The sequence below is a fragment of the Sapajus apella genome, unplaced genomic scaffold (genome assembly GCF_009761245.1).
Source record: "Sapajus apella isolate SASKATOON/1434 unplaced genomic scaffold, GSC_monkey_1.0 scaffold12, whole genome shotgun sequence".
Classification (NCBI taxonomy): domain Eukaryota; kingdom Metazoa; phylum Chordata; class Mammalia; order Primates; family Cebidae; genus Sapajus; species Sapajus apella.
The window spans coordinates 29,233,546-29,254,416 of NW_022436952.1; the positions used below are offsets into that span (position 1 = coordinate 29,233,546).

At 59.5% G+C, this 20,871-nt stretch overlaps 2 protein-coding genes across 2 annotated transcripts; both read right to left on the bottom strand.

Annotated features, from left to right (window-relative positions):
- Positions 1-849: 849 nt before the first annotated feature.
- On the bottom strand, positions 850-10,115 carry LOC116552669 (collagen alpha-1(I) chain-like). Its single transcript, XM_032279380.1, has 3 exons — positions 9,375-10,115; positions 8,808-9,062; positions 850-8,712 (listed from the first exon to the last, which is right to left on the bottom strand). The coding sequence occupies exons 1-3, from the start codon at positions 10,113-10,115 to the stop codon at positions 7,486-7,488; spliced, it is 2,223 nt and encodes a 740-aa protein (XP_032135271.1). The 3' UTR covers positions 850-7,485.
- An 837-nt stretch (positions 10,116-10,952) lies between these two features.
- TBX2 (T-box transcription factor 2) lies at positions 10,953-20,544 on the bottom strand. The gene is made up of 7 exons (XM_032279313.1): positions 19,730-20,544; positions 18,332-18,599; positions 17,143-17,289; positions 15,844-15,920; positions 15,581-15,744; positions 14,548-15,182; positions 10,953-12,349 (listed from the first exon to the last, which is right to left on the bottom strand). The coding sequence occupies exons 1-7, from the start codon at positions 20,125-20,127 to the stop codon at positions 11,897-11,899; spliced, it is 2,142 nt and encodes a 713-aa protein (XP_032135204.1). The 5' UTR covers positions 20,128-20,544; the 3' UTR covers positions 10,953-11,896.
- Between the last annotated feature and the right edge of the window lie 327 nt (positions 20,545-20,871).

Sequence of the window (20,871 nt, forward strand, 5' to 3'; positions counted from 1 at the left end):
AGTGAGACCTTGTCTCTACAAAAAGGCAAAAATTATCCAGGAGTGGTAGCGCACACCTACAGAGCCAGCTACCTAGGAGGCTGAGGTAGAGGGTCACTTAAGTCTAGGAGATTATGGCTGTAGTGAGGTTTAATTGCACCACTGCTCTCCAGCCTGGGCAACAGAGTGAGACCTTGTCTCAAAAAAATTTTTTTTTTACTCCACATCTTTGCCAAGCTTTCTTTCTTTCTTTCCTCCTTTCCTTCCTTCCTTCTTTTCCTTCTTTCCTTCCTTCCTTCCTTCCTCCCTCCCTCTCTCTCTCTCTTTCTTTCTTTCTTCTTTTTAGTACAGGTGGTGGTCTCACTATTTTGCCCAGGCTAGATTATAAATCCTGGGCTTAAGTGATTTTCCCTCCTCAGCCTCCCAAGTAGCTTGGACGACAGTTGTGTGCCACTATTCCTGGCTCTCTCTCTCACTCTCTTTTTAAATTCCAGCCATCCTGGTGAGTGTGGAGTGATATCTCATGGTTTTGATTTGCAGTCCCTTAATGGCTAATGATGGTGGCCATCTTTTCATGTTCTTACTGGTCACTTGTATATCTCCTTTGGAAAAAATATCTATTCAGGGTCCTTTGTCCATTTTGTAATTGAGTTATTTATCTTTTTGTTGTTAAGTTGTAGAAATCACGTATTTTTGATATTAAATTCTTATCAGCTATATTATTTACAAATTTTTTTCTGTTTTGTGAGTTGCGTTTTTACTTTCTTGATAGTGTCTTTTGGTGCACAAAAGTATTTAATTTTGTGAAGTTCAATATATCTATATTTTTTGTCATCTATACTTTTAGAGTCATACTTTTAAAACCATTGCCAAACTCAAGGTCATGAAGATTTGCCCCTGTGATTTCTTCTAAGAGTTTTGTAGCTTTAGCTCTTAAGTTTAGGTCTTTGATGCATTTGCGGGTTAATTTTGTATATCATGTCAGGTAAGGGTTCAACACAGGAATCCCCTCCCCAACTGCCACCCTCCAAATCCTTCCTCAGCCACTGCATTGTCTACAGTGTCCCATCCAGGAGACGGAACTGTCGTGATGACGACATGGCTGGCTAACCTGTTTCCCCAGCTCTTGCCCAGTTTGAGGGAGGAGGCCCGGTTCTTCTTCTCTGCTGGTCTGATGAGGGTGAGAGTATGGGTTGTCCTGAGCCCCCAAGGGCTCCCCCAACTTGGTAGGGGGAGAAATGTACAGGCAGGAGGCCCCAGTGACGCTCGGTTTACCTCCCTGTGGCCTCGGTCACACTTGGTCCATTTCCATGAGAACTCACCGCGTTCTGCCCTGTGTACCTGGCATGGCATCCTACATTCCTTCACTCATGTTACTCAACAGACATTGATTGAGCACTAGATGTGCCACAAAATGTTCTAGGACCAAAGATAGAACCATGAACAAAGCTCAGTTCTAGTGAGGGGAAACAAACAAAGTAAGTAAGTAAAATCATCTCAGCACATCCGACATCAACAACCAGAGGCAGGGAGGAAGGCAGTGCAGAAGCTGAAAGTGGGCTCCTGTCTTCCATCAGATGGCCAGTGATGGCCTCACCAAGAAAGAAGTCAGGGACCAAGGAGTCGTGTGGCTGGCACATTCAAGAAATGGCAAGGAATTGCTGGTGGGAGGGTTACCACGGTAAGCAGTTTGGTGGTTCCTCAAAAAGTCAGCAATTGGATAAAAAGTTATCACTTTGATAAGTGCTAACTGATAAGTTCCTCAGAAAGCTGGCATTAACTGCTTTGGATGCTGGTGGGGAAAAAAGTTAGCATTATCATTTGCCCCAGCAATTCCACTCCTAGACATACCCAATAGAAATGAAAACATCTATTCACACAAAGACTCGGACATGAATGTTCAGAGCAGTATCATTCATAATAGTCAAATGCGGAAACAACCCAAATGCCCATCAACTGATGATGAAGAAATAAGAGGTGAACAGCCTCGTGATGGAATTTGGCTGAGCTGTACAAAGGATGACAGTATCAATACGTGCTGCGACATGGGTAAGCCTTGAAAACATTAAGCTAAGTGGAAGAAGCCAGTCACAAAAAGGCACAGAGTGTATGATTCTATTGATATGAAATGTCCAGAATGGGCAAACCCACAGAAACAGAGGGCGGCTTCATGGTTGTCAAGGGCTTGGGAGTGACAGTGGTGATTGTTGCACAATCTGGTAAATAGAGTAAATACTAATGGATTGTACCCTTTCATAGTACGTTTTATGCAAATAATATCTCAATTTTTAAAAAGAAAGAAAAAATGGCAATGAGTCCAGAGCGTGTGAGAGATAGGGGGAGGATTCCCCACACGTGACACGCAACCATCACTCAATGCATCCTTGTTGAAATGCTGTGAACACAAGAAGGGTTAAACCCTTCTTAACCTCCATCTTTCCACCCTGGGGAAGAGACCTTTGGCTCCCAAAGGGGTGAGAGGGAGAGCAGCTCCCTCTGGGCGTGGCAGGTTCTGATGTCTGAACAGATGGGGACTGTCATACAAATCCCTCCTATGTCAGGGAAAAGACCAGCAAGGCATGAAAGAAGGGGATGCCTGAACCGAGGTGACCAAGACCAAGACTGGTGCAACCCCAACCTCCATGTTCCCTTTCCCTGGGCCAACTCTTCGCTTTTCCCCACTGATAGACCCTGTCTTGGGTTCTCTGAAGCTCAGTTTTTCTGCCTGTGAATGGAGAAGGGAAATTATCCCTCAGCCCTGGCCCAGAGCCTGATGGAGGAAGAAGAGGCAGGGCCCTTGTGTAATAGGCGGGGCGTGAGGGGAGACATCTGTACCTCTGCAGTGGTGCCCCTGGACACAGGCCAGAGTCTGATCCCCCACCCCAGCCCGGATGGAAGCTGCCAGTACAGCATCTGGAAAAGCAATGCATTAAGTCAGATGGGCCCCTCTCTCCCAGCAAGGTCCCAAGGGAGGGAGCCGTGGGATAAGTAAGTTTCTGTCAGTGAGACAGGAGCACGGGGAAGACTTGGAACACAGCTGCTGTCCCGGGTTAGCTGTACTATGTGAGGGATCAGAGTACACAGTACGCTGCCCATTCCCCCCACTCTGGGTGGTGATCAGGGCGGCCACATTCCCTCCTACCCTTTGCAGAATAAGTAGATGAGTCTATTTCAGAGATGAGGAAGGTGGAGGCCAAAGGAGCGAAAGCCGCAGAACTACATGTGCAGCTGGGATTTGAACCCAGGGCTCTCTGGCTGCACAGTCCGTGTTCTCATTCATTTTCCTCAATGTTATTCCCTGGCAGCAGTGCCTATCTAGAAATGAGAGTGGAGGCACAGGGCGCGGACCCAGTGTCTGGGAGGCTGCAGCCAGGCAGGCCGGGGAAACCCTGGCTGGCGGCAGGAGGGCGAGGGGCTCCAGGCGTGAACCCAAGCACCGACTCCTGGTCTGAACGACTCCAGATCCCCACCTAGTGGTAGGAGGGAGCCACTGCCTGCGCAGCGCAGGCAGTCCACAGAAGATATTAATCCAGCCGGGTCACCAGCAACCATCCTGCGGCAAGAAACGCCCCCTCCCCAGGCCGCGCTTCCCTTGGAGAGGGAGGAGGTGTCGCCAGCGCGTGCGCACGGTGGCTCTTTGGCCTCAGGACTTCGCCGCTGTTCATCTGCAGACACCCAGCATGCAGGCCCGTTGGGCCCCCTCTAGTCTAAACGCCCAGGTTTAGGGCACATTCAGGCAGGGCCTCCTTGGGCCGCGCCTGGCCTCCAGGGTGGGAAGGGGGCTCCTCTCTGGCAGGCCCAGCCCTGGCCGCCGCGCTGGACTGAGGGGTATGTCCCCACTCGCACAGCGCCCCAGGCTCCATCCTCAGCAGTCCTTAGAGCCCCCCCAAGGGACAGGAACCATCACTCATTGGTCACGGCTCCAGACCGGCCCCACTATGAACCACGCAGGAGTAGGTGCTAGTATCCCCACTTTGCAGCGGTGAAGGAGAGGTAGAGTAACTTGCCCAAGTCCGCACATTCGTTGACTACTAACACGAGACAGGGCGTGCGTGGGCACCCAACTCAGGAGAGAAAAGGCAGAGGAGCAGATCCCTGGAGAAGGAGCCAGTGGGCTGAGTTTTTTGGAGGAAGGCAGGAAGAGCATTCCAAGCCCAGGAAAAAGCATGTGCATATGGGGAGGCCGAGGCAAGGCCAGCAAAACTAGCCTAGAGGTGGGCAGTGGGGGAGGAGTCCTGGGGAGGGGGGTAAGTAGGCAGGACTCACACAGGCCCCAATGCCAGGCCAAGGAGGCTGGGCTTGACCCCAACAGCAAGGGAAGGCTTTGGGAGGCTTTAATCAGGGCAGTGACTTCATCTCAGCTGCATTTGAGGAAGGCCCTCTTCTCCACAGGAAAGATTGTGGGGGCAAATGTGCTAGGAGCTTCCCCAAGGGACCCAGGTGGAGAGGTCTGCCCTGTCCTTGGGGGACAAGGCGGTTGCTCCAGAGGCCAGAAATTTCCAGACCCTTAGGCAGCAGAGAATCACCCACACAGCTGGAGAGCAGGATTTGAGGGCTAGGAATGTCTGTGGATGGCCTGGAACTGTCTCCTGCAGAGGCACATCCTCAGGCAAGACACACACACTCCCTGGGCCTCAGTTCCCCAGGAGAGAGAGGAGGCCTGGTTGGCTGAAAGGAAGACCGGAAGCCCTCCAGAGTTCTCCGTGGGGGACTCAAGTGGACTTGGAGAAGGGGCCTCTGGCCCAGGACCTGGGGGTGGGGGTTGGGGGAGTATCCTGGAGGGACCAGGTGCACTTCAGTCACTCACCCAGCAAGGGCTTTCTGCACTCCTGCCAAGTGTTACACATGTAGACATGCACCTGCCACACAGACATACACGAACACACGGATACATGCACATGTGAAGATGTTTGGTGGGGTGGTTTTCCTTGGAGAAACCAGGCCACTTGCCAGCTCCCCAGCCTCTCTAAGGCTCTGCAGCTCCTCTCTGCACCCAGTTTCCTGGGGCTAAGTCTTTTCCCACCCCACCCTATGCACCGCTGTGTCTTCTTTTGGGAGGGGTTATATTCCTTGAATGTCGCTATCTTCTACGAGATCATTGGCTCCCTCAATAAGGGCGCTGTTGTCTGCTTCACTTATTCCTGGGTCTCCCGGCCCAGTGTAGGGGTATGTGTGTGGGGATGGCAGGGACCTACTGGGTGACTTGCTCAAAACTGAGAGGTGTTCCAGAACTCAGAATACCAGTATTCAAACCAGGACTGTCGTGGGCAAATGGGGACAGTTGTGGGCAGGCAAAACATGGAAGTGTGGACAGCCCCCCAAGAAGGAAATAAAGAAAACCCAAAGCGAGGGCAGGATGAAGGAACCGACCAGCCAGTCCAGGGCTAAATGAAAACCAGCCCCCAGGACAGCCTGCCACAGGCCAAATGCCAGGGGACTCTGCAGCCTAGTGGCTGTGGAGCAGGAACGGCAGGCCAGGAAAGGACACAGGACTGGGGTCTGCCAGAGCCTGGTGTGGCCCTGTGACCTGCTTCTTAGCTGCTCTACCACCTTGGGCCATTTTCTTGTCTGTAAAATGGAGGTAATCATACCGACCACCCAGTGCTGAGAATTAAATAAAACGTCTGGGTGTATGTTAAGCACACAGTGGCCGTTCCACAGCTGCTCCTGTCAGGCTGAGGAGCAGGCATCATGGGGCCAGAGGACATACTGCTTGTTCTCTTTGGGCAATAAATAAATAATAATGAGAGCGAACATGAGCCACGCCCTGAGCTGAGCACGGGACGCACCCCCTCCCAATGCTCCTGTTAGTTTTATGCCGAGAAGCCCCTGCCCTGGCCAGTGGTCCCTGCGGGCCCAGCTGGGCTGACGGGAGCCACAAGGCCACCTCCCCCCGGCCTGCTGGACTTAGGTTCTGAGCCAGGCTGCTTCTCCCACGAACATCCGGGCACTCCCTCCTCTGCCCCTTTTGCCCTTTTCCTGTTGCAAGTCTGACTCTCGCTCATCATCACTTCATCAGCGAAGGTTTCCAAGGGCCAGGCCCACAGGATTGTGAAAGAGCTCTGTCCTTTACTTACTGGATGGCCTTGGGCACCTCACTTCATTTCTCTGAACCTCAATGTCTTGTCTGTGAAATGGGGACTCACAGTCTCCACCCTGCCAGCGAGGGTTGGGGAGAGACCACATGTGAAAGTGTGTTGACTGCCGTGAGGGCTTCCTTGCAGGCGAGAAATTAGCCTGGGGAACACCCTTAAACCTGGGTGCCTGAATGGCTTTCACTGGTATTCCTTTCTCTCTTCGGGGAGAAGTCACATGCAGTCAACAAAGTGTGGTGCTGGGGACCAAAGTCCCCCCCCCCCCCCGAAACCAACAGCCTGTGTCTCTCCAAAAGCAGCTTGCTCAAGGTGGAAGGCCAAGCTGTGACTGACAACCACATCCCACAGGGAGTGGAGGCCACCAATTCCCTGAGGGGTTTGGACCTAGAACGAAATTTCCTCATTGGGAATTCACCCAGGCCACCAGCCCTGTCCCCCGCCCAAAGAATCTTGGCCAAGGTCCTCCAGGTCTGTTACTCTGCCTATCCCTCTGGCTCAGATTCCTCAAGCATTCAATGGGAACATGGCTCTTGTCTGGGCAGTTAAGGCTGGGTGGGGTGGTCACTGGAAACTGGGCCTAGGTCAGCTGGCCATTCGCAGATCAATCTGATTTTAGTTCAAACTACTTATTTTGCAGATGAGGATTCTGGGGCCCAGAAAATAAAGTCACATTTTTGAAGAGCACCCACAGCCCTCGAGGCAGAGTTTGATCTTGTACCTATCTAGCTCCTGTCCAGTTTTCCTACCAAGCAGCGACCTCAGCCATAGATGGGCGTGCAGATAATTATTAAATCACCAAAGATTCGGTCCTATTCTCTGCTACACTACTTTGAAAGAGAAAAGAGCTGAGAGTCTAGTGTGGGGACATCTGGCCTGGGTCACATCACCCAGCCGGTGACTGTATTGCAGTGGAAATGACCCTCTGGTGTTAGCTGTGCTGCTTTCTAGCCGTGTGCCCTGAGGAAACGTGTGTGGGGTTAATCTCTGAGGGTGACAGAGCTCATCTGGGGACACAAAGGCTCAGCTGGAAACAGGCTTCTAAGCCCCACCCCCTCCAACTCTGGCATTCCCTGGCCAAACGGCCTCACATCCCTTGCCCCCTATTCAGACCTGACCCAGAGCCTTGGTGGCTTTCAATCCAAGGGCGACATTCTCAGGCTGACCCCTGTGCCACCTTCCCCAGTCCCCACCACCTCCCGCTGAATAACGCAGCCTAAAGCCTCCCCTATGGAGGCCGGACCTTAGGAGCGGCTCCACCGGGCACATCCTGCCCTCGACCCTGAAGACCCTGCCCTGAAGACCCGGGTGAGGGTGGTGAGGAGGGCGGGTCGGAGCCGAGAGTGCCCTCTCCGCGCGTGGAGCGCTGGATGCCCGCCGATCCTTCCCATACCCCGCCCCCAAGTCCTCACCGTCAAGTTGGCCCCGCGCTTCCAGGGCCATGCGCCCGGCGCGCCGCGGATCCCAACCACAGCCCCCTTCGGAGGGGCCGGGAGGCCGGAGTCCCGCGGCTCCTTCCCCGCAGAGGGAACGCGAGGGTCCGGCCCCGCCGGCGCGCAGAAGAGGGCAGGTCGGGTCTGCAGCCTGCTTGGAAGGTCGCCAAGCTGGCGCTGCCGGGCGGCCCCGGGAGCAGGGTTGAAGGCCCCATCCCGAGCCCCGAGCCCTCAGCTCCGCGAGTCCGCAGCCCCGAAGTCCCTCGGCTGCCTATGCGGGGCTCCGGACCCGGCTCTGCGTGCTTTCGTGGCTGCACCGCCGTGCCCCACTCGCCGGGGTCCCAGTCTACCTTCCGCTCTCTCTCCAGGCGGCCGGCCCCGGCCCTGGCCTGCAGCGCCATCTCGTGGACCTGTGGGGAGTTGCCGAGGCCCGCGGCCTGGGCGGACTTTGGGTTCGCTCCCAGCGGGGCGCTGCGGAGCCGCCCAGAGGACGCGTGGGGAAAGGAGGCGCAGCCGTCCGCTCTGGAAACCGGGTGTTTCCGGAGTGGGCTCGGGGTCCCCGGCCTCATCCCCATCCAATAGGAGAAGCAGATATGCGCCTCCAGAGAGCCCCAAACGAAGTCCAAACGCAAAACCGTAACGGGCGTGCTCGGACGCGTTCGGCGCCCCGGGCGACCAGCCTCTACCCCGAAGGCGCTCCCGGGAGGATACCCAGGGGAGCCGGAGCTCGGGCTCCCTCCCAAACGCGCAGGGGCTCCCCGGCTGCCGCCCAGTCCTGAGAGCACGGGGCGCTCGGCCTCCTGCGGGCTCCTGCCTGCCGGTGCTCGGCACCTCGGGGCCCTGGACAGCGAAGGAGGGGGAGGAAGCGGGACTGGATTTTGGGTCCTTCCCAGAGCGGAGAAAGGCAGGCTCGGGGTGTAAATCCAGGTCTCGTGGAGGCTGTCCCTCAAGGGGCCATCGCGAAGCCGGGAAATGGGGCGTCGGCGGCCTCGAGTCTGGGCGCTCGCGCGTGGGAGTCCTGGAGGCAGTGAGGCTGAGCGCGCCCCTCCAGCCCCAGGAGCGCCCCGCGCAGGAGTTCGAGGTCGGCTGGGGAGCGGGGCCCGGAAGCCGCGCCCTTCGCGAGGGCCGGGCCAGGCCACACCGGTGGCTCGGGTTCTCCGCAGCAGCGGCGGGGGAGAGGGGGAGGAAGGGCTTGAGAGCTCGGAAGACTCCGATTAACCCGAGAGGAAATGAGGTCCCCGGGCCTTGGGATCAGCGCGGCTTAGCCGCTAGGGGCCTCTCGGAGGCCCCGCACTCAACTCACAGTCTCCGAGTTCCCCCGGTACTCGCACGCGCCACCCCACACCGACAAGCACAATTCTCTCTTAGACCCACACGCCCCACACGCGGGGGCCGGCGGCGACAGGCTAGGCCGCCAGCAGGCATCGCCATCGCCCCAGCACCCGCCCTCCTGCCACCCGCCTGCCGGAGGCTCTGCCGTCCAAGGCCCCCGGGCCAGGCCCTGAAGGGTTAAGGAGGCCTTGCGGCACCGGAGCGGCGGGTACGCGGGGCGCCTGGGCTAATTGGCGACCCCGGGGACAATAAGGGCTGAGAGGCCGGGGACAAGGGTGGCTTAATTGGGCTTGGGAGTGGCCTAGCCTTTGTCTGGGACAAGGTCCAGCCACCAGCCGCGGGTTCCCGCAGTCGCACTCAGGCTCCCAGCTGGGGCCCAGCGGAGCGCCGGGTGGGCGACTCGGAGGGGACAAGTGCGGCGGGAGGTGGCGGTGGGAGTGGGGTGGGGGATCTCGAGGCCCTGGAGTCCCACCCCACTCCACCCGGGTTGCTGCAGCAACGACGCAGCCTAAAAGAGGCCGCGACGAGGCCGCCCTGCCTGGCCTTCGCAGCCACCATTCTCCCCGGCGCCCGCGCCCCTAGCGCGACCCCAGGATGGTGCTGCCCCCTGGTGTCCCCAGCCCTGTCCGCAGGTCGCTGCGAGCCCGCCGCGGACTCGTCTCCCTCCTAATGTCCTGCTGAAAGTGAGAAGCCGTGGGACGCAAACGCGCCTCTCCTCTAGGAGTATCAGAGGCGTTTCAGCCCAAAGCGACCTCCAATCAACGCGCTGCCCACGGGCTTCCATTTGGGCTGAAAAAGGGGTTTCTCTGTCCCCGTCGGGTTCCCGGACCTGCCAACTGGTCTGGGGCAGGGAAGTGGGAACCCACCCTCTGGGGTTGGGACACGGTTTACTTACTGCAGCCTCCCACTCTGCACTGGCTGAGCCCCCTTCCCGCTCCAGCCTCAATCGGCGTGGCCTGGGGGCAGCCCCCTCCTGAAGAGGCGGGCCTGGTTCTCTCTCTTCTTGCAAATGTATCGGCCTGCGAAAACGTCCTGGGCGTCTCGGGGCCCAACTGTCTATTCCACCATCACTTTCACTCTTCCTCCATCTCAACGTCCCTGGCGTCTTGGAAGCCAGCACCCTCCCAAGCCTCACCCCGTGCAGTGCCCAAGGTGGGCAGCCTGTTCCGGCAGGACGTTCAGAGTCCCCAAGGCTTAAAGAGGAGAGAACTGGGAAGGAAGTGGATTGCTCGGTGACCGACCAGACCCAGGGCTGAAAGAGTGCCTGCCCAGCTCCCATCCCTTCCCCACCGCCACTGCTAGGAGTGGGGGCTGGAGACACCTGCTAGCTGGGCGAGGAGGATGCGCTCTGGGCGCTCACCGGAGCAGGGCGGGGTGGGAGGCAACCCACTCTTGCAGGAGTGGGTCTCAGGGAAGGACCAGCCTAATGGAGATTGACACAGCGGGATCCCTGAGACACCCCCCTCAAGCCCATTATTATACAGGGGAAACTGAGGCAGGAATAGAAATAGCTCCCTGACCCCACTCCCCACAGGGATTTAGATAGATGAGTTAAAGTAAGAACTTTTAGTCCAGTTTTTGCCACTCTAGCTAACAGCCCTGACGCGGAGGAAACGTTTGTCTTTGAGCTTCAGGAGGTAGTGAGAGGGGAATTCTAGGCTCAGCGATAATTGGAGGGGGGTAGGGGGTAGGACACAGCCGAACCCCTCCTCGGAAGGGAGAGAGCGAACAGGGAGCACCCATCCTCCCCGCCCACCCCCCCAGAAGCATTGAAAGGGGATGCGTTTCCAGTGTGATGCCCGGAAAGGGAGTCGGAGTCCAGGCGGCTCGGCTGCGCTCCTCCTGGCCGGGGTGGGTGCCCAGGCCCGAGGCGCCGAGCGGCAGGAGCGGCCGGCAGGGGGAGCCCGGCCTCGGCCTGGGACGCAGCCGGCGCCCCCGCGCCGGCGCCGCCCGGCGTCGCGGCTCCGCCAGCGCCCCAGCAGCCCTGCCGCCCCCGGGATGCAGCTGCCACGCTGGGCGAGGGGCGCCCAGCCTTTTGTCCCCGCCTCTCGTCCCTCCTTGCGCGCGTGCAGCGCCCCCGCCCCGCGCGGCCCACAGAGCGCACAGCGCCGTTCACTTCGCTTTGTAGCGTTTTATTGTTTTCTTGCGTTTTTGTCGTTTCGTTCTCGCTCCGGAGCGAAAAGTGAAAACCTGAGGTGGAGCCCGCGGGCCGGGCGAGCCAAGCCTGGGCGGAGGGGCCGAGGGGCCGGCGGGGTGGGGGCTCCTCCGGGGCTCGGGGCCTTCTCCCGCAGCCGAGGGCCCCTCCAACCCTGTACAATATAGATGCTCATGTAAAATGGAAAAAAAATTAAATGCATGAGTTAATCTCTAAATATATGTACACAGCAATGTACACCTTTGAATAAATTAATACCAATTTGCATATTCTGGGAACCTTAAAGCTTATTTACACAAATTACCATTTATTTCATAAATATTTTTTTTTCCCCTGGGGACTCAAGGCAGAAGTGCCACTCCCTACGCTGACCCAGGGCTGGGAGGGGTGCCTGTCTCTTCGGGAAAGAGGTGGAGGGACTAACAGGACAGGTCCCCTCCCAGCTCAAGTCTACACTGACTTCAGTCTCACTGGCTCCAGCATCCCTCAACCCAGCTTTCTCCTGCGGTACAGGCCCAAGGCCCAGGGCTCTGGGACTCCCTCCGGGGCTCCCACCCCTGGCCCCTGCACCTTCTGGCTTCTGCAGGGACGCTGGGGCCCGGATGAGGCCTCTCCCACTGGGCTGGAAGACCAGAGACACCCTCGGATGCCACCTTGACGCTGGAGTGGATCTGGACCAAGCCCAGCAGCTCCCAAGTGACTGTGTTTCCGGCAGCCTGATTCCTTGTTGAGGCCCAGGGAAGTGTCCCAGGCCCCGACTTGCCAGACGAGGCTCTATTCCGGCTGCTGCAGCCCACTTTTCTCCTTTATTTAAATAAATACCCATTCTGTGCTGTACACGTCCCAAGCAGCAGAGGCAGGCAGCCCCGGTGGCCTGCGAGGCAGGGGAGCAGCAGGGCAGCCCCTCACTTAGGCGACTCCCGGCCTGGGGAGAGGGCTCGCTGGCTCTCCAGCCCACTCACCAGTCTCTGGATGCTCTGCAGTTCATTGGCCGCCTCCTTGGCCGAGCCACTGGGCGAAAGGGCAACGCGGGACGGGGCCCCTACTTTGCGGAGAGCCAGCTCGGGCAGGGGGCTGGGCTCTCGGCTGTTTCCGCCAGCAGCCTTGGAGCCCTCGGAGGCCAGCCCGGTGGTGAGGAGGCTAGTGCTAGGCGGGATGGTGACCGGGATCTGGTAGGGGCTGAAGCGCAGGCGGGGCCGGGCACTGCCCAGGAACGGGCTGCGGGACAGGGAGCCGGCGGCTGCGGCGGCGGCAGCTGCAGCGCTAGTGGCCGGCAAAGCCGAGGCGGCTGCGGCTGCTGCTGCCATGTAGGTGTAGGGGTAGGGGAAGAGGCCTCCGAAAGTGGGCATTGGGATTCCCTGGAAGAAACAGAACAAGACAAGGGTTAGACATCCTGCCTGAGGTGTTTCTGAGGGTGGGCTGGGTGCTGGGGTTGTGCTGTCCCCCAACAACTTGCCCTGCTGTTTTAGGGATGTAAAGACACAGCTCACGTAACTATAACCACAGGCAGCACATGTAAGCATGAGCTGGTGTGCCTGTGGCCAAAACCAGTTAGAAGGGGGAGATCGCTTGGGACTAAGATGCAAAGGCCTACAGTCAAGCTCTGTGCTGGATGTTACAGAAGGGGTAATGGAAAGGACAGTCTAGGTGATTGCACTAGCATGGGTGAAGGCCTCTAGGGAGAAAACGGGGCAGGCATAGGGCCAGATGGCAAGTAGGCAGCTTTGGCTGTCTTGGAGGTTCTGCTCATTCAGAACGGTGTCCTCACCACCCCTCCTATCTGCAGGCTCTGAAGGGCTGAGGGTGCCCAGGCTGGGGAAAGAGCCTTGCAAAGTCCCCTTCCGCCTGCTCACCTGCTCAGGGTTCTCCTGCCTGAGCCAGGAGGAGGGCACAGGTGCCAACTAGTTCATAAACTGGCCTGAAAGTTCTACAGGGAACTCCTGGCAGCACCTCACTGGCAGCTGAGGAAGGAATGCAGTCTTTGCCTGTGGAGGGCACTGCAGCCAGGAACCCCTGGACAAGCACCTTCCTGAGTTCATGAGGTCGGCCTCCTGCATGGTCTGACCTTTGAGATAATGGCTCACTCCCCAGAGCGGGTGGGTATGGGGAGGAGGGCAGGGGGCTGAGAACTGTGCTGGGCTCCCTGGGAGCCTCAGGCCTGGCTCAAGCAGGGAGAAAGGAAGAGGCAGCTTCATCAGGCCTGAGAGGGCCAGGCCCTACTTGGCATTTCAGACCTGGCATCTCAGGTTGGGAGGAAGGAGGGAGACTTCAGATCTCTTCCTGATCTGAAATGTGGCTCTTCCTGAAGTTTGGTATGGGCTGCACTGGCCTGGGAATGTTACCACCAGCAGCTCTAACAACGGACGCCTCCCAGGTACTGGTATTCTCACCCGCACAATGCACCTGTTGCAAGGCTGTATCTGGAAACCCTGACTTCCTCATAACCTCTGTGATGCGGGTGATCATTACCAGTTTGCGGAGGAGGCATTCACATACACAAATAATGAGGGGTGCAGATTAAACCTCTGGGCCCTGAACTCCATTCTCCGGAGGCTTCCCCTCCAGCCCAGAGCCCCAGATGAGTGATGCTGATACCTCAAACACTCTACACACCCTAACACTGAGCTGTGCGTAAAACTCATTTCAGAATTGCCTGTGCTCCCCACCCCAACTTTTAAAATGTTTGCTTCTGAACCAAAGGAGGTTTCTCAGACTTGAATTCCTATTTTCCTTCCCTTGAGATAAGATCTCAAGGATTCAGTTTGCCAGAAACCTCAGAGGGAAGAAAATGAATGAAGAGATTCCAAATCTTTCCACAGGGAATATTCCACCCAAGCAACCAAAGAGGCCACTCTCCCCACCGGATCTCCTTACTGTGCCCCAGCCACATTTTCAGCATCACTCCTCTGGGAGCTCAGAATTTCCATGGGGCCTGAGGGGCTGAGTCCTCATTCCTGACATGTGTCTGGGGGTCCCAGGGAAGTCAAGGTGGGGGAAAGACCAGCCTTGTCCTTTGCCAGAGCAGAGGACTTTGCAGAAGGCCTGAGAGGGGCCAGAGACATCTGGGAGGGCTGGTGGTCAAGTTTCCAGAAAATAATGCAAATGTTCCTCCTCCCTTTGGCTGGCTGGCCACCCTAGCCTTTCAGGACAGAAGGGAGCCAAGGGTCTTTGTTCCCAAGAAAAATGTCCTCAGGCCAGGAGAGTAGACTTCACAAAAGCCAGGGGCGGCTCTGGTCTGTGAGGGTCAGAAGAGTCTGATGGGCACTGCACTCTTGGCTGGCGCCACAGGGAAGGAAGCAGGCCCAGAGGTGGTCAGGGACTTGCCAAAGGCCACACGGGAGTCAGAAGCGTGGCCCTAGCCAGACCCTGGACCTACAACACAGTCCTCTAAGAACCCAGGGGTCCTAAAGTGCGACCCGGGGCCTCCCCTGGACGGAGTTCTTGTCCGCCAGAGGCTCCCAGCGCGCCTGACAGCCCTCGGGCCCTCTGCTGGCCTCAGCCGCCAACTCCCTGGCCTCCTCCCTTGCTGGCGCTGCCACGGGGTCACAGGCCTTACCTGAGATGCCAGCATGTGCTGGGAGAGGTGGAACGGGAAGGGCGCGGCGGTGCTTGCTGCGCTGGCCACGGGACCCAGCCCGCCTGTGTCCAGCCCCGCGGCGGTCCCGGGCCCGCCGCCTCCGCCGTTGCCGCCGCCTGCCACCGAGGCCAGCAGGTGACCCATGCCCATGGCGGAGAAGGCTCCGGGGCCCATGGTGAACTGTCCAGGGTGCAGGAAGAGCGGCTGGCCAGCTCCCAGCGGCCCAAAGAACTGCTGCCCGTGCAAGTGGCTGGAGAAGGCCAGGCCGGGCAGGTGTCCGGCGCCCAGAGGGGACGCACTGTCTGTCTGCACCACCAACGGCGCCAGGCCAGGTTCCTTGCCCTCGGTCGCCTCTTTGCGCCCCTCGTCCTTCCTCCGAGCCTCGGTGCGCTCCTTCTCCAGGCTCCGCAGGCCGAACGGGCCGTCCCCGCAGCTCTCGGCCGGCTCCTTGCCCCTCTCGGGACTGCGCCGTTCGCGGGCGCGCTCGGGTTCGGTCAAGCGAGAGGGGCTGGCGCTGCCTGGAGCCGGGCTGCGGCCTAGTGGCGCCCCTGCGCGCTCCTCGCTCAGCCGCTCTGGCTCAACATCGCTGTCCGCGGCACATGACTTCTCCTCAGCTGCGGGGAGAGGGGGCGCGCGGGTTACAGGGGCTGCGGGGGAGGCCGACGCGCAGGATCAGGGAGACTCAGGAAGGGCTACTCTCGGGGAGGCCGAGTCGGAGGAGCTGCTGGAGTCTGGCAAGGGGCAGCTGCAGGTCACCTAATCCAAGACCCGAGGTTTACAGTGGATGGAACGAAGCCCTGGCGAGGAAACCCTACAGCCAGAGAATTACACGGCGCCCAAGGGCCAGGCTCGGAGTCGAGCGGATCTTCTGGCTACCGGGACCGCCCTCGTAGGGGAGTCCGGGGACGGAAACCCAGACACTCGCTGAAGCTTCCTCCCTGGCCTTTCAGATGAGCCGGTTGACCACCCCCCACCCACGACCTCCCCTTCCCTCCTCCAGTCCGACCCTCACCTCGAGCCCGGTGCAGGCGCAGGGGACTCGGCGCTGCGCCCGGGGAGGGCGGTGGTTCCCTCGCGGGGTGAGGGTCGCAAGACGAGGCGTCCGACTCTGCGCCATCGCGCTCCGGCTTGCAGTGCTCCTCGTACAAGCGCAGAGACGGCAGCGTCAGCTGCTTCCTGGGGATGAGTAGAAGGAGCGGGTCAGGGAAGAGCGTATCCCTCCTGCTTGTTGTTCCCTCGGGCACCCGCCACAGGGCTGCCGTGCTCGCCCCTCACCTTTTCTCCCGCCGGCCGTTCCCGGTGTCCCGGAAGCCCTTGGCAAACGGGTTATTGTCGATCTTCAGCTGCGTGATCTGAGGGGACCGAAGGGGCGGCGCTAGGTCAGGCGGTGGCTCTTCCTGCCTAGTCGGGGGCACCCCGAGGTCAGCGGCTGGTGGCCACAGAGGGGAGACCCAGGGAGCGTCCACTTGGTACCCACGCCCCCTGGGATGAGACGCCCCGAGGTGAGGCTGGCGGGAGGGCCTCGCGACAGGGTCCTCCTCCAAAAACTTCATTCGAGGAATTATCCCTAGACAGGCCCACACAGGCCCAAAGTTGTGCCACGGAGTCGGAACCCGCCCAGGCATGCTCACCCGCCCGCGGGCTTGCACACGTTAAACGACTCCGCTCCTGAGCAGGCGCGCACTGAGACTGCAGGCGCGCACAGAGACTGCAGAGCACACGCAAGGCCGCAGGTACACACAAAGCCAAATCACACTCACGGGCCCGCGCAAGCCAAGTATACACAGAACAAGCTCCCACAGAACCAAACCAATTCATCCGTCTCCATAGGTATCCAACACACCTCAAACTGAGCACGCACAGCCCAGCGTACACCTTGGTTCACAAAGCCACAACGACAAGCACGGACACTCGTACCCTCTCTTTCACTCGACAGTGGTACACAAGGGCACAGGCCTAGAGGGGTGATGCTCTGTCCACTAGAACGAGGGTGGAGAAGCCGCAAGCAGAAAAAGCCCTTTAATTGGAAGGAAATTATCTAAGCGCCCCCCAAGGGGCCTTGCGCCTCCCAAGAGGTCTGGACTGACCCAAAGCAGTAGCCAGGGATGCTTTGGGGGGGGAGCTGTGTCACCTGTCCCACCCTCTGGCTCCCCCGGGAGAGTGAAAACTGGGCCCCGGGTTCCGACCCTCCGGAGAGTCTGGGCAGATTGCCTCGGGCGCCCTCCTTCATTTACATTCTCATTCCCGAGCCAAGAAATGAACGAATAAAATGTAAAAATGTCTGCGCTGGTCCGGAGTCTCTGCTAATTGCTTAGTAAACATCTCCACCCGAACGAGCGCCCAGCTGTTCGCGCGCCCTAGGGGAGCCTGTGTGTGCGCCCGGTGGGCTTGAGAGGGCGCCTGGGGGACTTCCGTGGGTGCTGCCCGCAGGGATGCGAGGCTCAGTGCTCTGGAGCCGGTCGCAACCGCCTGGATCCGGTGTGGGGGCTGCGGGGGCGGTGAGTGGACGCTTGGGACTGCACTGGTAGGTGGGAGTCGGTGCAGGGGCTGGGCCCACCGCCCGCCCGCGCGCACCTTGTCATTCTGGTAGGCGGTGACAGCGATGAAGTCGGTCTCCGGGAACACGTAGGTGCGGAAGGTGCTGTACGGCAGCTTCAGGATGTCGTTGGCTCGCACGATGTGGAAGCGCGGCTGGTACTTGTGCATAGAGTTCAGGATGGTCTGCGGGGAGGGCGGGGTTCAGCCGGCAGCCGCCAGCCCTGGCCCTAGCTTTTCTATTCTTTGGGGACCTGACCTTTCCCTCTCCGTTTCTCCGTCTCTCTCTTGGTTCTTCCCCTTCCCCATTTTCTCCTGTCTCTGCTCTTTTCTCTTATTTCTTTTTCTTCTACTTTTTCTCTCACTTTTCTTTTTCATAGCGTCTCTTTCTCTCGACATTAAAAAAAAAAAAAAAATTCCCGGTTGGAAACAGAAATGAAACATAGCAAAACAAAACAAAACAAAAACAAACAAACAAAAAGACCTCCCCCAAACCCTAAACAAAATAAAACCCTACAATTCCACTCTTAACATTCTCTTCCTTTCTGGCTCTGCAAAGGCCCCTAACCCCACAGAGGGAGGATTCCAGCCTTTGGGGGCTCACCAACTGCCCTACCTCAGAATGGGCTCTTCCTTTTGCTCTATGAAACCCCACCCCACCCCCCATTTGCTGGGGCCTTGCTCAGGCATAAATGGGGAGAACCCCCACACCCTCTCCTCCCAGTTGGGCATCTGCCTGTGGGAGGAGGGAAAGTCTTAGGGAGGCTGGGGAGTGGGTGGGGAGGGTGGTTTAACTTTTAAATCCCCTAGTCTTAGGGGAGGGCCAGGGACGCGGGTCATGGTGGAAGGGTGACAGACAAGTTGAGGTCACGGGCAGGTCTTCCAAGCTCGGCACCTACAGGCCAAGACCAGGGTGACCTCTGGGGCCCAGCACTGCAGACCCAGTCCGGGCAGCACCTGCCTCCCTCTTGACCTAGGAGGGCCCTCCACAGCCTGATGAACTGAGAATGTGAGCTGTCTGGAGCTTAACAACCACCAATCTCACCATTCCCCAGGCTTGATGAGCGGAGCTCCGGTAGGCCACAGGATAGTGACCCCGGCAGGAGCACTCTGGGGGGTTTGCCCAGCGCTTCCCCCTGGGAGATCCTGGGGCCCTGCTCTCCTGCTCAGCTGCAGTGCCAGGTCGGCAATCTCCCGCCCGTTGTTCCCACCCTGCCCCTACACTCACGAAGCCGTGCTTGTCAGAGATGTTGTTGGTCAGCTTCAGCTTGTGGAAGGCCACAGGCTTGGCCATCCACTGCTCCCCCGTGGCTGGGCTGTCTGGGTGGATGTACATGCGTTTGGGCATCTCAGGGTCGGCCTTGCCTGCCACCATCCAGCGAGAGTTGTGGAACTTATAGCGGCAGTCGTCAGCGGCAACAATGTCCATCAGCAGGATGTACTTGGCCTTCTTGTCCAGGCCGCTGACTCGCACCTTGAAGGGGGGGAACATCCGCCTGGGAGGGAGGGAAGGGAGGAGATTCCACTGGAACCGGCTCTTCTGGGTCCGAGGACCCCTATTCTCCTTTATTTCTCCCTCCTCGCTAGGCGCACACCGCTGCTGCCTGGCTGTTCCCCTGTGGTCCTCTGCTCTGCCCTCTCATCGCTGCCCGGGAGACCCCATATGTGGTTGTTGCTCCCGGGAGATCCCATTTCTGCCTGTCAGACCCTAAACGGCCTCCTTTAGGCCTTGTGCCTCTGGGATGAGACGCTCTGGTCTGGGGACCCTCTTTCTTCCTGATCTGAGATGAAAGCCGACGTCCAGGAGAGAAGTCTCGGTCCTCCAGAAATATTATCACTTCTCCTGAATCTCCCCGAAATTCGTTCAGGAGAAATACCCACTTGGGACGGAAGCTCCCAGAAATAAATGTGGAAGATGTTTGTATTGGGAACTGGGCTACAGAGCCTGATCAGACATCCTGGCCGTGCAGTTCGGGGGAAGAGGGTGAACCCGCGGCCTGGATTCTCGGTGGCTGAGTCGAAGGGTGGAGGGGCTGGGACTGTGGCTTTCTTCTGGCTTTAAGGTCTGGGGCCGCGGATGCGCCCAGGGCTCGGATCCCCGCGGTGGGGCAAGGGATCCCAGCCCAGTGACGCGGTGGGCTCGGCTGACCCAGGGCTCGCTGCCGGGAACCGAGCGACAGGCCTGGGACTAGCGGGGCGCGGATCCCACTAGGGGCTCCGGGGCAGGAGCAGAGTCTGGGAGAGGCTGAATTTCCCCCGAGCTCGGAGACGGACCCGGACGCAGAAGGGCGAGGGTGCGGGGCGGAGGAGACCGCCAGGGCCAAGCCGCGAGGCCTCCTCCGCGCTGGGACTCAGAACTGTTGGGGCTATTCTTTAGCAGCCTGTTTTCGTTTTATTTCATTCGGGGGATTTTAATGTTTTTGTTAAAAAAAAAATTACTCCAGTGCCAAACGAGAAAAGTCAACTTGGTTGTCTGTGGGAGCGAAGCGTGGCGTCAGGGCCAGCGCCTGGAGCCCGGAGTTGGGAGCCGGGAGCCGGGAGTCTTGGGCTCTGCGCTGGTCGGTGCGGTAGCGTGCCCCAGCCCGCCCGTCCACCCGCGCGCCCTCCAGCCGGCCGGCCGCCCTACCTCCCCGACTTGGTGATGACCATCTCCGTGCCCAGCTTGTGAAACTGGTCCCACAGCTCCTTGGCCTCCAGCGTCACCTTGGGGTCGTCCTCCACCTCGTCCTCGGGCTCCAAGCTCTTGAGCGAGCGCAGATGCGCTGCGGGCGGGTGCGGGCCCAGTGCCGAGACGTGCAGCCCCGCCTCGGCCGCTGCTGCCGCCGCCGCCGCTGCCGCCGCCGCCGCCCCCGCCAGGCCCGGGTCTGGCAGCGGCTTGGCCAGCGCGCCGGGCGGCAGCGCGAGTGCCGGGAAGAAGGAGGGCTGCGCCGCCGCCAGGAAGGCGGACATGGGGAAGTCGGCGGGCCGTGGCGCGTGGAACGGGTGGTAAGCCATGGCGCTGGCCGCCAGCGCCGGCTCTCTCATCGGGACATCCGGCCCAGGCGCCCGGGGGCCGGGGCCGGGGGCGCGCGGCTCGGACCCCCGGCCCGGACGGCGGCGCGCGCGGAGGACGGACGACCCGGGTGGCGGGCGCGGCAGCTGCTCCTCCGGGCTCTCCGTACGGCGCACCGCAAGGGGCACGGGGATCTGTGCACGGGGGGCGGCGGGGGCTCTGCGCGGGGCCGGGCTGGGCTGGGCTGGCCCGCTCCGGCGCCGGGGACCACGCGCGACTGGTTAGATCTTGTCGTGATCTCTGGAAAACTGTGACTATCTCACATGTCCTGCCCAGCTCGGATCCCCTGCGCTAACGAGCCAGGCCCCCCTTGATTGCTGATTTTACGCTTTTTGGACCAATTGTGGGTCTCCGGGGGCGGGGTTTTGACAGCTCAGGCCAAGCGCTGGCCGGGAGGGGGGGCCTGGGAGAAGGTGTCGGAAGCCTTAGCAGTAAGAAAACATGTCAACAGAATAAAATATTAACCAATGACTGGCCGCCGGGCCCCGAGACCCCTCCTCCTGTCCCGGCCCCCACCGCCCGCCCGCGCCCACGGCTGCCTGCGCGGGACTGGAGAGTGCGGAGGGCCGACCTGACCCGCCGAAAGGGCCTGAGGCGAGGGGCGCCGGGGTCCCGGGGCCTTGAGGAAGGACCCGCAGCCGCACGCTGGCCCCAAGTGCAAAGCATTGACACGGCCCGGAGAGGAGGGGGGCGCCCTCCTTCTCCCGTGCCTGGAG